This window comes from Podarcis raffonei, chromosome 6, assembly GCF_027172205.1.
Source record: "Podarcis raffonei isolate rPodRaf1 chromosome 6, rPodRaf1.pri, whole genome shotgun sequence".
Taxonomy (NCBI): domain Eukaryota; kingdom Metazoa; phylum Chordata; class Lepidosauria; order Squamata; family Lacertidae; genus Podarcis; species Podarcis raffonei.
In genome coordinates, this window is record NC_070607.1 from 36,900,070 (window position 1) to 36,914,146 (window position 14,077).

A 14,077-nucleotide genomic window follows, 5' to 3' on the forward strand; every position below is an offset into this window, starting at 1 on the left:
TGCTGCTGCCGCCCTGATCCTGAGCAAGCTCTTTCCCTGTTATAGATGTGGGTCCCAGTCATGATTTTCATGATTCCTTGAGGTGATCCTGAGTGCTGAAGGGAGTGGCTGGCTCGGAAGTAAGTTCTATAATGGGCAGCACCAAGAGGCAAGAGGAGAAAGCTGACAGCCAATATCAACCCCTGGACTGAATGGACATAAGAAGGCAGAGGTGGGCTGAGTAAAGTTAGTGGGGCACTGCCCACTTGTCCTCATGGACTAACCTTCACTATTATCTTTTATAAAATATGTTTTCATAAAAATCTGTAGAAGAAGGTGGAGGTTGTCTAAATATGAGTAGATGTAGAAGCCCTGGAGGCAGAGGTGAGATACCAGTGCAACCATTACCTTTGTGGAGACTCCTGGAGATGAGGCCAATCTGAATGGGAGGGCTCTGAATTGGTAATGGTATGGGCCAATGAAGAATAGAAGACATTCCTGGTACTTTGGATGTCATGAAGTCCTTGAGATGAAGGAGGCTAAGGATTCCGGTCAGAATTTTTTGTAGATCACCCAGCAATAGAGATATTTCAGACTGAGAACTGCTCTCCAGACTTTGTGGTCTTTTGGGGGAACTACAAACATGATCAAGTAAATGTCTAATGAGTATTCTTTGGCGGTTCTATTGCTGCCATCTTGATGAGATGTTGTGTGAACAGGTGTGTGAATTTGAGCTTATTTCTACGGTTTAGCATGTCATAACCATACAATTGAAATAACTAAAATATGACATGAGGTTCTCCATCATGAACCTTGCTTGACCCTGGTACCACCCTGATCTCAAGTGTCCTGAAAATATAGCATACCCTGTAAAGACCGTACATGTAAAACTAGCTACCATTAAAATCTACTTAACATTCTGAATGGATGCTTTCAAGCTAATGGTGGTACAGGAGGCAGACAAAGAGATAGTCTGGTTCAGTTAATCACTTACTATGATTACAGTTTTTCTTTCACCTTTTGTTAAAGCAAAACACAGAGGGGGAAGCAAACAGGATAGCCAATTTTAGTCATTTTCTCACTAGGAAATTAAGAGTTCTTCCAAACTCTTGATTTGAAAGATGGACAAAGTGAGAGTGGGCAAGCACATATTCATAATTTTGCTAGACCTTGTAAGTCTAGCAAAATATCTCAAAACTTTCATTGTTGTGTGTATGAATACATGTGAGTGTTTAGACATGCATGTGGGTTCATGATACATGTGTAACAGCTAGACACAGTCTCTCACAATCTAGCAACTGGAGGGTGAAGCAGAGAGGGGTGATGGGATGAACCAAGTTTGAGGGCAGTTTCCGGGGTTCTTGGGGGGCGGGGAGCACTGGTTCAAGGAAAGATGCTGTGGAGAGGTTGACTTTGAAAGCAGCACCTGCTTCCCACTGTTGAAGCCATAACGCTTTGTGTGCTACAACACTTCCTGCCATGGAGCATGCTGAAAACTGTGGTGCATTCATGGTGGCTTCCGCTGCCGTCCTAGATATCTTCAGTAAGGTGTTGCGGATGCATGCAGGATCCTGTTATGGAGTAGTGAGAAGATCCTTCACCCATTACTTGAGATGGCTTAGCAAACATAGATGCTGCAGAAGATGCATGGATAGACAGTGCTATTGCATCATGAATAGGCCTAAGGGCAAAATCCAATCACCTGTCAGAGGTATCATTTAACTAAGCATCTCCATCCTTTGGTAACAAGTTCTGATTTGTCCTTTGATAGGGGCTTTAAGAGGTCCATGACATCTGTATCCAGTGTGTAATGCTTATTGGCAAAGCTGTGCTGACTTCCTGAATTGCATGGGAGCATTCCACTTCAATTTAGTGACTTTTTTGATAACCACTGGAGTGGGGACAAGTTGGCTGAGGGTCTACAGTGGCAGGAAGGGTCTGCACAGTGTCTGTTTTCTGCTGATTTTGAAAACAAGCCTAGAGTGGCTAGGGCACAGCGTAACAGTGGCATGTAGTGAGCATCTTGAAACATCTTGTCTGGTTGAGGTTCTTTAATTACGGACCCTTTACTCTATTCATCATCAACTGGTTCTGTCAAGGTGAACGGATATAAAACCGTGGGCTGGGAGGTTTGGGCATGCATGGAGTCATCTCTGTATTGACAGATGAAAAAAAGGATTAAGCAAACATGGAGCAAAAAAAAATGAAGAGGGGCCAGTCTATTTCCTGTAAAAGCTACTGGTGCCATTGTCCTCTAGAGGCACAAGTAAGCCCAATGCAGTGATGATACACTGGCAAGTGAAATAAGCTGAGAAAGTTTACATTAAACTGGCTCTAAAATAAAGCAAGCATTGATCGTTACAGAAGAGAGACGATTTTACAAAAATAAAAATAGCTGCAGCCCTAAAGGTGCACTGAACATAACATAATGTTCATTGTAATGATACATCCTGTGCATTATGTAACACTTCTATTCTGACACCATTAGACAAGCAGAGTGCCCAAATAGGTAGCAGCAAAAATTAAAGAGAATCAATTATGTGCTTTGGTGTCAGAATATATCCCTTTGAGGTTTTGTTCTGCTCATGAAACTCCCCTGGGCACTTAGAAATTGCTTAGCTTTAGTCAAGTCCTATTTTGAAGACTATATTAAGCTAAAGTCTACACAGCACACAGTTCTTCCTTCCTCTTGGATACCAATCGTGCCTGATGGCCATTGCAGAACTAGTCAGATTCTGCAGGAAGGCACTGAGCATGGAAACACCTAGAAGTTCCTCACATGTTTCCAAATTACACCTATTGTGAGGTGGAAAAAAAGTACAGTCATGATCTAAAGTAAGCATATGAAGCATTATGGTAGCTATGTTTTATAATTCTAGAAAAGATATAGAATTCTGTAATTAACAGTTTGTACAGAACGAAACATTGTTTCCTGGCATCTTAAATACTGGATATACAGTATCAGCAAGGATATATAGGCAAGGACATTTAATAAACTGGCTAATGCTTACAGATGTTCTCATCTCTCTCCCTCCCCCCCCCAAAAAAAAACACTTTAACAAGACTGGAGGAAATATTCCCTCTCCTTCTGGTTGGTATAAAGGTCAGAGTGCTTGTTTCTCTGGAGGGAGCGGGTGGCACCGTGGTCTAAACCACTGAGCCTCTTGGTCTTGCTGATCAGAAGGTTGGCGGTTCGTATCTGCACGATGGGGTGAGCTCCTGTTGCTCTGTCCCAGCTGCTGCCAAGCTTGCAGTTCGAAAGCATGCCAGTGCAAGTAGACAAATAGGTATGGCTGCAACAGGAAGGCAAACAGCGTTTCCATGTGCTCTGGCTTCTGTCTCGGTGTTCCGTTGCACCAGAAGCAGTTTAGTCATGCTGGCCACATGACCCGGAGAGCTGTTGTGGACAAACGCCGGCTCCCTCGGCCTGAAAGCGACATGAGCGTTGCAACCCCACAGTCACCTTTGACTGGACTTAACTGTCCAGGGGTCCTTTACCTGTTTTTTGTTTGTTTGTTTTGACCTTTCACACATAATGCAAAACACATGAGCATGGATGTTTCAAGAACATGATCATGGCTTGTGTTACTCCCCTAATTTTCCTGCTGCTGGGTGCTACGAACTAAGTCATAGCTTTACTTTGTGTGCTATCCTAAATGTCTTGTCCAGACAAACTCAAGAACAAACCTTGATTACCACTCATTATTTGTCTCACTGTCTCACAGAGAATTCTTTTAATGCTGTCAAAAACAATACATGAGAAAAAGGGTCTGAAAAGAAATTAATATTTTTAGCATTCTTTCCATCTCAAACCCTGGTTTAACAAATGATAAAAATGTGGCATTTCCCCATGTGCTGATTTTACTTTATAATTAGAAATAGACATAGATGTTCATTATCAATCCATCCTACTATTGATACACACACTGCTCTCCATGTACATGGTCCTGGTTCACATGACTCAGCAAGTTTCAGTTAATCTAAAATGGTGACTCCCACATTATGCAACTGCCCAATTTGGCCCCCGTGCTTTAAATTTTTAAGTGGATTATAGAAACTCATTCATATCAGGTAGCCTTCTTCTAAACAAGGCCTTGGTTGATAGAGAGGTATTTTAAGATGAACAGCTTTTCATTATCTGAATTTTTTTTACATTGTTGCTTTACTTGTTATTACTGCTCCATTATTTTTTTTTAAATTGTTGTTAGTGCTGCTGCTATTTTAAGTCTTTTATTATTATGTTTGTATGCTCCAAAAGCTGCCTTGAGTGGGCTGGGGGCAAAAGGTAACTGATAAATTACTTTATAAATAAGCATGGTAAAGGTAACTCTTACTTCAACCTTTCCATTGGTTTAAGTTTGTGATTCTATGATAAATGAAAAGGAATGGACAGACATTTTTCCTTACCATTTTTACTGATGTCAAGTTCTTTGAGATTCACTAAACTGGCAATGCTGGTTGGCAGGCTTGAAAGGTCATTGTCTGGGATACTCAGTTTACGCAGAGCTTGACAGTTGAATAATTGCTGCAAAAACGAGAGAAAATTGGTTATGATCCTTGCTTTAAATTTTGGTCTAGTGTTAACATTTAGAGGCAATAAAATAAAGCACATTTGCTCATGGCCAGTAAGACCCAGTGTACATGAGGTTGATCTCTAAAGAGCAGCAGAACATGCTCCCTTTACATGTCCCTCCCAAGAGTGAATCCTTCAGCTCCCAGGGAAACTCAGTGACAGAACACCTGTTTTGTACACAGAAGTCCCATGTTCAATCCCTAGCATTTCCAGATGGGCTCGCTGTCTGAAACCTTGGAGAACTGCTGCAAAGTAGTGTAGAACTGAGCTATAGGCAGCTCAGTATAAGACAGCTTCGTACGTTCAGTTGCAGATTAGAGATATAGACTTCTTAATGGGAGTGATTAGAAACAACAGGCCTACCAATTATAGAAAAACTGGCACACAAATGATTAGAGGAGTGAATGATCTTAGAGACCTAGGAATAAGATATTGTGCTGGTATACTATGAAACAGGTGACAATAAATCTGTTCTCCTTGTAAGATTTTGAAACCATCTCTTCACTTTTTCTGATATGTTTATAAAACTAAAAAGGGAGCAGAACTATAATTCAATGTGACCATAGTCCACAATGTTAAAATGCAAACAATGTGTAATTAATACTAGTGCTAAAATGCTGGTGAACAAACTATGGACTAACAAAACTCACTTTTAAAAAGCATTCAGTGTGAATTAGCATAGCTACCTCATATTTTATGATGATGATGATGATGATGATGATGATAATAATAATTTTTTATTTATACCCCGCCCTCCCCAGCCAAGGTCGGGCTCAGAGCGGCTTACAAGCAATAATAAAAACAAGATGAATGATTACAACTTAAAAACAAAAATAAAATACAACATTAAAATAATGGAACATTAAAATATTAAAATGTAGCCTCATCGCAGGAGGAGAAGGAAAAGAAAAAAGAAAGAGAGGGAGGGAGGGATGATGGGCCCGATCATCTATTAGCAAAGGACAAAATAAAAATATTGCTCCAGAAAGTCTGAGAGCTACTATACTGAGACCATTAATTTGGGCTGGTGAATGAAGTAGCTTAATGCAAGCCAATTTACGCTAAGAAAAGAGTTCCTTTTGGAATAATTCTGTCATCTGCTTTTCACTTTGAAAGAAATGGCAAGTAATGGCAACAATGAGGCAGAGTGAGAAATGCAGTCACAAAGGAATCAAATTACTTTGAAGAGCCTTTTAAGATATACATTTTCTCAGGAAATCTTATTTAACTCTAAGAAATTATGATGGTATTGAACATTAAGACTCTAATGGGCATAACCAACATGCAATATGTACTTATTTCTTTTACACAGGAATTCATATGCTGCTAACTGCTGAGCTTTAGGTCACCCATCTATTTTGTAGTTTTTCAGAATCCTAGCTGCACAAAAAAAAAAGTTCCCAAGGGCTCATAGACTATAGAACAGGCTTCCTCAACCTTGGACTACAACTCCCATGATCCCTAGCTAGCAGGACCAGTGCTCAGGTATGATGGGAATTGTAGTCTCAAAACATCTGGAGGGCCAAGGTTGAGGAAGCCTACAATAGAAGCAGCATTTGGATCTAGAATTTAAGATTATGCTCTCTGCTTTAATAAAAAGAAATAGCTCAATGGACAAACTATGTTATAGCTTGTTGAGATTTGGTGTATGGACTATGTAAATGACCTCACTGGCATAAGAAAACATATTTTATAATCAGTGTAGTGGTTCCACAGAATGAGAAGCATAGAATTAAGTTCATGTACATTTTTATGGGTACAGCTAAGGTAACTAAAAGTTGCAAGTTTTCAAACTACATGCTCTTAGCATAAGTGTTCAAAACGGAGAGGCGATGAGCTTGAAAAGTTATTTTTATTGATATCAATGCAAATTTCAGCTAGATGAATTAAGAAAAAGGCAACATTATTGTAGCATGAATCCTGGGGGCAGGGAATGCCTTTTAACCTGCACTGTAACATCCTGGCAATTTTGCCACAGTTGCTGTCCTGGATCAAGTGAGGAAAGGGTCTAATCTGTCTACTATCTACAGATAAACAAGCTATATTACAGCACTGCCAAAGTTATATTATAGCCCTCAAGTACCTTTCATTGTGAAGCTAAGATGGTGCATTCATATCTTACAGGAAAAAATGTAATGTAATGTTCTCAGGTTCATTATTAAATGGAAGGTGTCAGCATATTCAACAGCATTTTCTATAAAGACTTCATAGATTATCACATATTTTAATGAGGTGCTGTACTTCTCACTCAACTATCTATTACTGTACGCACAAAATTATATTGTGATATACTTGTGGCCACATGTTAAAATTCCATGCTAGAATCTCTTTTTAAAATGTGATAGTCGAGATGACACATTTTGTGTTCTACACACACACGCATCTAGAAAGTGGAATCCCTTTTTTAAAAAAGTCTCTTTAAATTATTATTAAATAGTAACCATATATTATGATTAAAATGAAGCAATAACTCTGAACTATCTACCGACAAATTGACCTCTATCACACACCATTTCATCTCTATGAGGCAGAAAAATATGATTTGGTATCTGGAGTCTTCTCTATCAACAGATACATACAGCTGAGTAAATGACTCACTTCTCTATATCACTTTTCCTCCAACCCCCTGGAGAGTATAACTAAATTGCTTCTCCAGTTATAAACAATTGCCCGGTGGAGTGAATAAACCACTGCACTGAGCATCCAAATTTGGCTAAAGAGGCAAGAAAAGGGGAGATAGTTTAGCAATAGAACAATACAGAGTTGGCAACATCTACCCAAGTCAAGCAGTTTTAAGTTCCTCCACTGAAGTCAATGAGACTTAATAATTTGGAATGAAGGATATTGTGTAGCTTTTGCTAGAGTGTAAATTTAAAGATTCGGCTCCGTATAAAGCAAGGGCCACTGCAGAGGTTGTTCCCTCCCAAACAGATGCTACTTACGGTACATGGTAAGAACTAACAAACTGGCATTTGGTAATGTGATACTGGGGCACTAAGCACTACAACAGCAATATGCAATAACGATGCCACAAAAAGAAGTGCTTTTCACGCACGTGTAAACTTTCCAAAGCTCATCCAGTCCTCAAAAATGGAAGTTGCTTTGTGCTATGTTTCCCAGTGAGGATGTGCCTGTGTTTTCCTCCCATTCATTCTCTTGCAAAATTCCTCTAAAGCTATGAAAAGGACATGGACAGCAAATCTCAAATGTTAAGAGATTTGAGGCACTATGGTGATATGAATATACAGGTGAGCTGTACGCGTCAACAAAATATCCATTTGCTATCCAGCTTTCACTTGTGCTTTCCACAAACCTGTCCCCTTCCTCAAGTCCTTCAGTATTTGCAGAAAGAAGCAACAATTTTTCTCATTTGCACTGTGACTTGGAGCAGATAAGGAACTGCAGCTGTTCTTGTACTATTTCTTCTCTTAACTCACTTGTGTTAAGAGTTGGGGGATATTTTGCTCTCTCCTAAACCCTCTGCGTGCTTCCAAGGCCTTGGCAAGGTGCTATTCTGTTTGCACTGCAGTTTGGAGAAGATAAGAAATAGCAAGAGGCTTCTTCTCAAAACAAGTGACAGAAGGAACTGACTCTCTCCAAGCCTACAGGTAAACTCAGAGGCCTGGGAGATAGGCAGGCACCTCTGTCATTTGCACTGCATGGAAATGGGAAAAGACAAAAGAAAATATTTTGTTTCTTGCTGTTTCTGCAGTACAAATGACTGGGTGGGGGAGGGATGTGTATGTGTTAGCCATCCTTCACACTAGAGGAAAGGTGAAGTTGTGGGAATCTAGTCAGTGAATGGCTTCAAATGTTATGTTTTGAGACGAAAGGGAAAGGAAAGAGAAAGTGCAAATTCCTTTACTCACACTTCCTATGTAATGATCAAAGCAGTGAGGAGTACTGTTGGCTGGTAATGAGGAGTGCAAGCTTATGCCAGATCTGAGTTTTCACATCTATTGATGGAAGAGAGCAACTGTGAAGTACGTAGATATTATAACAGAAAGGAGACTTTTACTCTCTTGCTGCTATGACTGTCAATCAGGGTAAGCAAGGGCTTCTCAGGTAGACCGCCACCACATTCACCTTCTATTCCCTCTAACCCAGGCTAGAAATGAAACCTGAAGTTACTTGATCTGTGTACTCCAGCGGCGGCAGCAAACACCATGGGATACAGGCAAGGAATGCACAGTACTGTATAATAGCACCATGCCACAAATTTTCTCATTTACACATTATAGGAACAGATGTGAAAATGTAAAATAGGGTTCACCATGTCTAGGTCTCTAGCCTACAAAAAAATAAATATTTTCTTCATTTTAAGCAAATGACACATCATTAATATACCCATGAGCTTAGAATTTGTTGTGACTTAATTCTAGCACATTCTAGATAATTCCCAATGCATATTTATTGAATAACATGGCATTAATAAAGGAATTTCAATTCATACACTTGGAAGGACCAAATCCACAGACCTCTTTGTCTGTTTGCAGAGCTGAAAGCAGTATTTTCTAAAAGTAGGAAAATGTGTAATTAGTTGACACAGTGAGAATATTTAGAACTCTAAATACTTGAACTCAGCAGTTTGTTTATGCCAATTTCCTTTTTTATACCGAGAGTTCCAAGCAGACCTTAAATGTTCATTCAGCAAGGCAACTGCATTTGTGTATTAGAGAAAGAACAGAGTTTACCTTAGGTAGCTCTTCAATTTGATTGGCATCTAGATAAAGCTCCTCCAATGTCCGTTCAAAGTTAAAAACTTCCTTTGGCACCTGCTGAAGGCTGCAGTGGGAGTAATCGAGCACTGAGATAATTTCTTCTTCCCCTCGAAAACATCGGCATGGCACCAGGCGACCAATAATTTTCCTTTTGGTTGTCATCTCCAAACACTGAACTAAAAGATAAAATATAGAAGAGAAATTGATTTCCAAAATCATTGTTTCTGTTGTTAGAAAAATACCTAGTGAACATTAAATAGCATGTTTCTATATAATTGGTAAATGCTAGAAATTATTGGTATAAATGCAATTAGGTTTTTAAAATTAAATATTATTAATACTATAGCTGATATATAGTATAAAATCCTTAAAGTATTTGTAGTATTTACCATATAAATGCTTAGCACATAGTATCAATATCAGGTTTCTATATTTAATGTTAAAGTCTTTTCTAACTAGGTTAGTTTTTTATACAGTATACAAGCGAAAGTATATTTCGTCAGAATCCTCCACATGCCCACAATAATATGTTTAATCCATGCAATTTTTTTCTTGCATTTAAGGAAGCACCCACACCTAAGCAGTTATATTGACTGAACTTGATAAACATTATCTGCTCCACTTTCCATTATTCTATAAAACATCAATAATTTTAACATGGCTTAAAATTGTAATCTGGTTGCTGGTTATAGGTCACTACATTTTCTTACCATGGGAATCTGTTTTAAAGTCTTCCAGATCAAAGCCCCAAACCACCACCTAATTGTGCATTCTGGTGAAGAACACCAGATACCTCAAGGCGAAAGGATGAATGGGGGGACGGGGACGCTGCTATATAACAGTGAATCAGTCAACACTACAATTTAGGTCCTCTGTTCTAGCTCACAAACGCAAATACAGTTTACACACAATGCTTTTAAATTGCTTTTAGTGTTGTTGACTGCTTTGCTATGCTTTGTGATCTAGTAGTATATTAATACTTTTATGAATAAACAAATAATAATCAAAGAAAGCCCACTAAGGTAATGGGACTTTCCCCCATCTCCTCCCCCCATGCAGCCCACACTTTCCCCCCTCCTGTGGAGGAGAGTCCAAAATAGCATGGGGGGGAGGGAGAGCAGAAGGGAGATTGTTCAATCTAGCCTTAGTGCAACACTGAATTACATCCACTGTGTGCCCTGAACTAAACCCAAAATATGCATTGCACAATTATAATATATTTGGAGGTTTTTTGGTTGTTACCTACTTTTAGTCTAAACTGATCAGAGCAAGCAAACACACAAACTCTCTTCATTATATCAAGCTCATTCAACAATTATTTGCAGAACTGTAAGGACCCTACTTCCAGTGGCTACTTTGCATTCATCTCTAAATATTTAAGTCAAAAAATAAATACATAATTTAATATTCAAACTCTTAGGGAAAAGGGATTTGAACAGAAAAGCTGGAAAAGCTTTTAATTTCCCTAGCAAGGACCATGGTTTCCAATGGGAAAACGTAAGTGCAAGGAAGCATATGATGACACAGAAGCATATGATAGCACAACAGTAATTGAAAATAACAAAAAAATAATCTTAAATATCTGCGTACATTATTGGAAAAGAGAATGCTCAGTTGGCACAATCCAGAGTATAAATGAACTCTGATTTCTCTCTCTCCATACAAAGTTATCCTAATAATTTAATTTTGTAACATTTGAGCCACGTGAACGAAAGGTACATGGCACTTATGAGTCCTCTTCTCCACCACATCTCATAATCTACCTTTTAGAAAATATAGCTATAACATAGAAGAGAGTTTGAAAGGGGGGGGGATCCATCAGGCATGGATGGGCATACAGTATTTGCATAAACTACTAAATATTTATTTATTACTAGAACCCTGAAATTTACCAACCAGTGTAAGGTCAAAATGGTGTCTCATTATTATGAGCAGTGAAACACTTAGAAATAAAGAACAGGCTTCCCCCACTAAGCATTGATTGAGTTAAACAATTTATTTTCGATACGGGAGGTGGGCTCGCTGTTCTTTCAGACAAAAACCCACTTTTGGTTTTCATTGTTTCAACAGCCTCATTGGAAAAGCCTCATTTTCACTATTGTAAAAAACTGAGAGTCAGAAACCTCATAACTCACTCAGGGATTTGCCAGGAGATTCCAGTTTACCTTCTGCCCCCACCCCCTTGCTAACAGTGCCCTAAGGTCTTTTGCCATTCCCCTGTATTCTGGGCATTCATCAGCCTCTTTGCTGAATTCCAGTCTTCATTCCCACATTACTTTTTTAGATATTTACACAATAGCTTTATATATTTACACAATATATCTTTATATAATTACACCATATATAAATATCTTTATATATTTACACAATATCTTTAACATTTCCAACTAGTCCTCTGTTCCTGGCTAGAATCTAACCAAGGTTTTGGGGGTGCTAGAACCTAATGTCCCGCAATTTCATACCCTAATGCTACTTTAACCACATCTGCAGAGAGTCCTGTATTAGAGGTGCCTTTAGCACAATAAGAATCTCTCTGGTTAATATAATCACGAATAAAGACAATTCACTAAGAAATAAACCAAGGAAAACAACATAAAATGAGCAATTGAAAAATCCTCAGTGGGGTGCAAGATTCATCAGGAATATAATAATACAATCAGTAGTCAACTGATAATAATAAAAACATTTTTTATTATTTAAAAACTCTATTCCCTTCAGCCTTCTGTAACAACAAAGAAGCATTTATTGTATTATTCAGTATATTTATTTCCATTCTTCCTGGAAAAGCTGAAAACAACTTTAAAATCTGTAACATTGGAGTGCAAGTTATACTGCCATTGCCTCCGGGCAGAATTTATTATTTATTTATTACATTTATATCCAGCACCTTCCTCTAAAGGAGCCCAGGGAAGCAAATATGTCAATGCAGAACTATCACAAATTAAAACTTTTTTTAAAAAATCACCTACTCTAAAACTAATTATTTCAGGGTTGCCAGGGACAGACCTTTCAACCATCAGATGTCTGGGTAAATAGGAATGTTTTAAAATTCATCATAAAAGTCAATAGTGAAGGAGACTGACACACCTTGTTAGGGTCGGCATTGCACAAATGAGGGGCCACAACCGATAAGGTTCTGTCATGGGTCAACACCAACCAGAAATTGTTTGTACTGGAGAAGGTGCTCTGTTAGATACTTGGGTCCCAAGCCAGTAGTGGCCAGTGATGCGGTGTAGGTGGGGCACCTTTGTCCTTCTGGCTTCCCAACACAGTGGGTCACAATGTAGAGGGGAGGGGAGAGGCACAGGAAATCTTGGTGTGGTGCAACACATGGTGGTGGAGTGGTGGATTGGCCCTACCACCTTGTCTCTCCTCTCTTGGTAACCAGCAGCAACCAGCTGTGTTGGGAAGCCAGGAGGACAATAGTGCCCCATCTGACCAGCTACTACTGCTAGTATTAATGCCTTGAAACGGGCTTGGTAGCTCAACGATAGCTGGTGTAATGCGCTAAGGACTGGTGACACACAGGCTGCCCTACTTACCAATCTGACAGCCGCATTCTAAGAGAATGAGAGAATCACCAAAGCTGGAACCTTTGTATTTGACCTTTGCAGGTGATGTGGACAGGAACAATAAGAGCCAGAGTAGGGTAGTGGTTAGAGCATAAATTGCTAATCTGTAGACTTCCAGACATTGTTGGGACTCTAACTCCATCAGCCACATGGCCAAATCAGGGATGATGAGAGTTGCAGACAAGGAACATATGGAGGGCCATAGGTTAGTCACTCTCAGCTATAATATCAAATTACAACTTGGGCAACCTAGGCTGAAATTCGCACTCAACTATGAAGCTTACTGGGTAATGTTGGGGCAGATACTATCTTTCAGCCTAGCCTATTGGCACAGGATTATTGTGAGGCAGGGAGTTTAAAAGTTGTGTAATACAGTAAATGCAATAAATAAATAAATATAGGATTGCATTCCCTTTGAAATAAAGCTGAAAGAAAATAAAAATCCATGGTATGTTTCTGTTTCTAATTTTATTTCCCTTTTATTTTCTTTTGGATGAGGGGAATTGTGGCTGGAAGAGTGTGGCTGAGTTTGACACTCCTGTTTTTATTATGAGTTGTATGTGAGTCGTAATTGTTTTTAAGTTCCTGTGTTGCATTATTATGCTACTTATGTTATAAATAATACTGCCCTGTGGCCTCTTGGTGATAGGTAATATCTAGACAGACAGACAGACAGACAGATAGATAGATAGATAGATAGATGATAGATAGATAGATAGATAGATAGATAGATACCAAGTTTCCTCAAGCACAAAACTACTCAAATAGCTTTAAGTAGCTTATTTATCTCATATGATATCCTGTGCTAAAGGAACCTTTCTCTGCTCCAAGAATCACTCTCAGATGTTTCATTGTCTCAATCAAGTGAGAGTTCTGTCAGCCCCTAGTAATTACAAGGAGATTAACATATGAATGCTGTCAGGACAAATCCCCTTTTCTCCATCACATTTTCTCAAAATATGAAGAACAAGTGAAAGAGGCAGAAATGAGCATCAGTGAGACCGAAGTGCACCTGGTTTCATGTTTATCAGTGCCAATAACAATCTTTCTGTCTGACTGCCTTTGGCCCACGGGTATAAGTTAAAACAGAGTTCACGGAATAAAGCAATTTTATAATTTAGCTTGGCCAGATGCTGACTTTTGATGTAGCATACAGTAATTACATTTTAATTAGGAAAAGCCATCAAAGTTTAAGCATGTTTACAGTGCATGTAACTCAGTCTGAACCTTCT

At 39.0% G+C, this 14,077-nt stretch overlaps 1 protein-coding gene across 14 annotated transcripts in view; it reads right to left on the bottom strand.

The window, feature by feature from the left end:
* LRRC7 (leucine rich repeat containing 7) overlaps positions 1-14,077 on the bottom strand; it is a 169,669-nt gene that overhangs the window by 97,600 nt on the left and 57,992 nt on the right. For all 14 annotated transcript variants that reach the window (XR_008331018.1, XM_053392072.1, XM_053392085.1 and 11 more), the window contains 2 exons: positions 9,247-9,449; positions 4,387-4,504 (listed from right to left, as the gene is read on the bottom strand). Coding sequence is in view for 13 of the 14 variants with exons in the window: in XM_053392085.1 (XP_053248060.1) it covers positions 4,387-4,504; positions 9,247-9,449 (321 nt within the window). In the remaining variant the exon portion in view is untranslated. The remainder of the gene's footprint in view (positions 1-4,386; positions 4,505-9,246; positions 9,450-14,077) is intronic.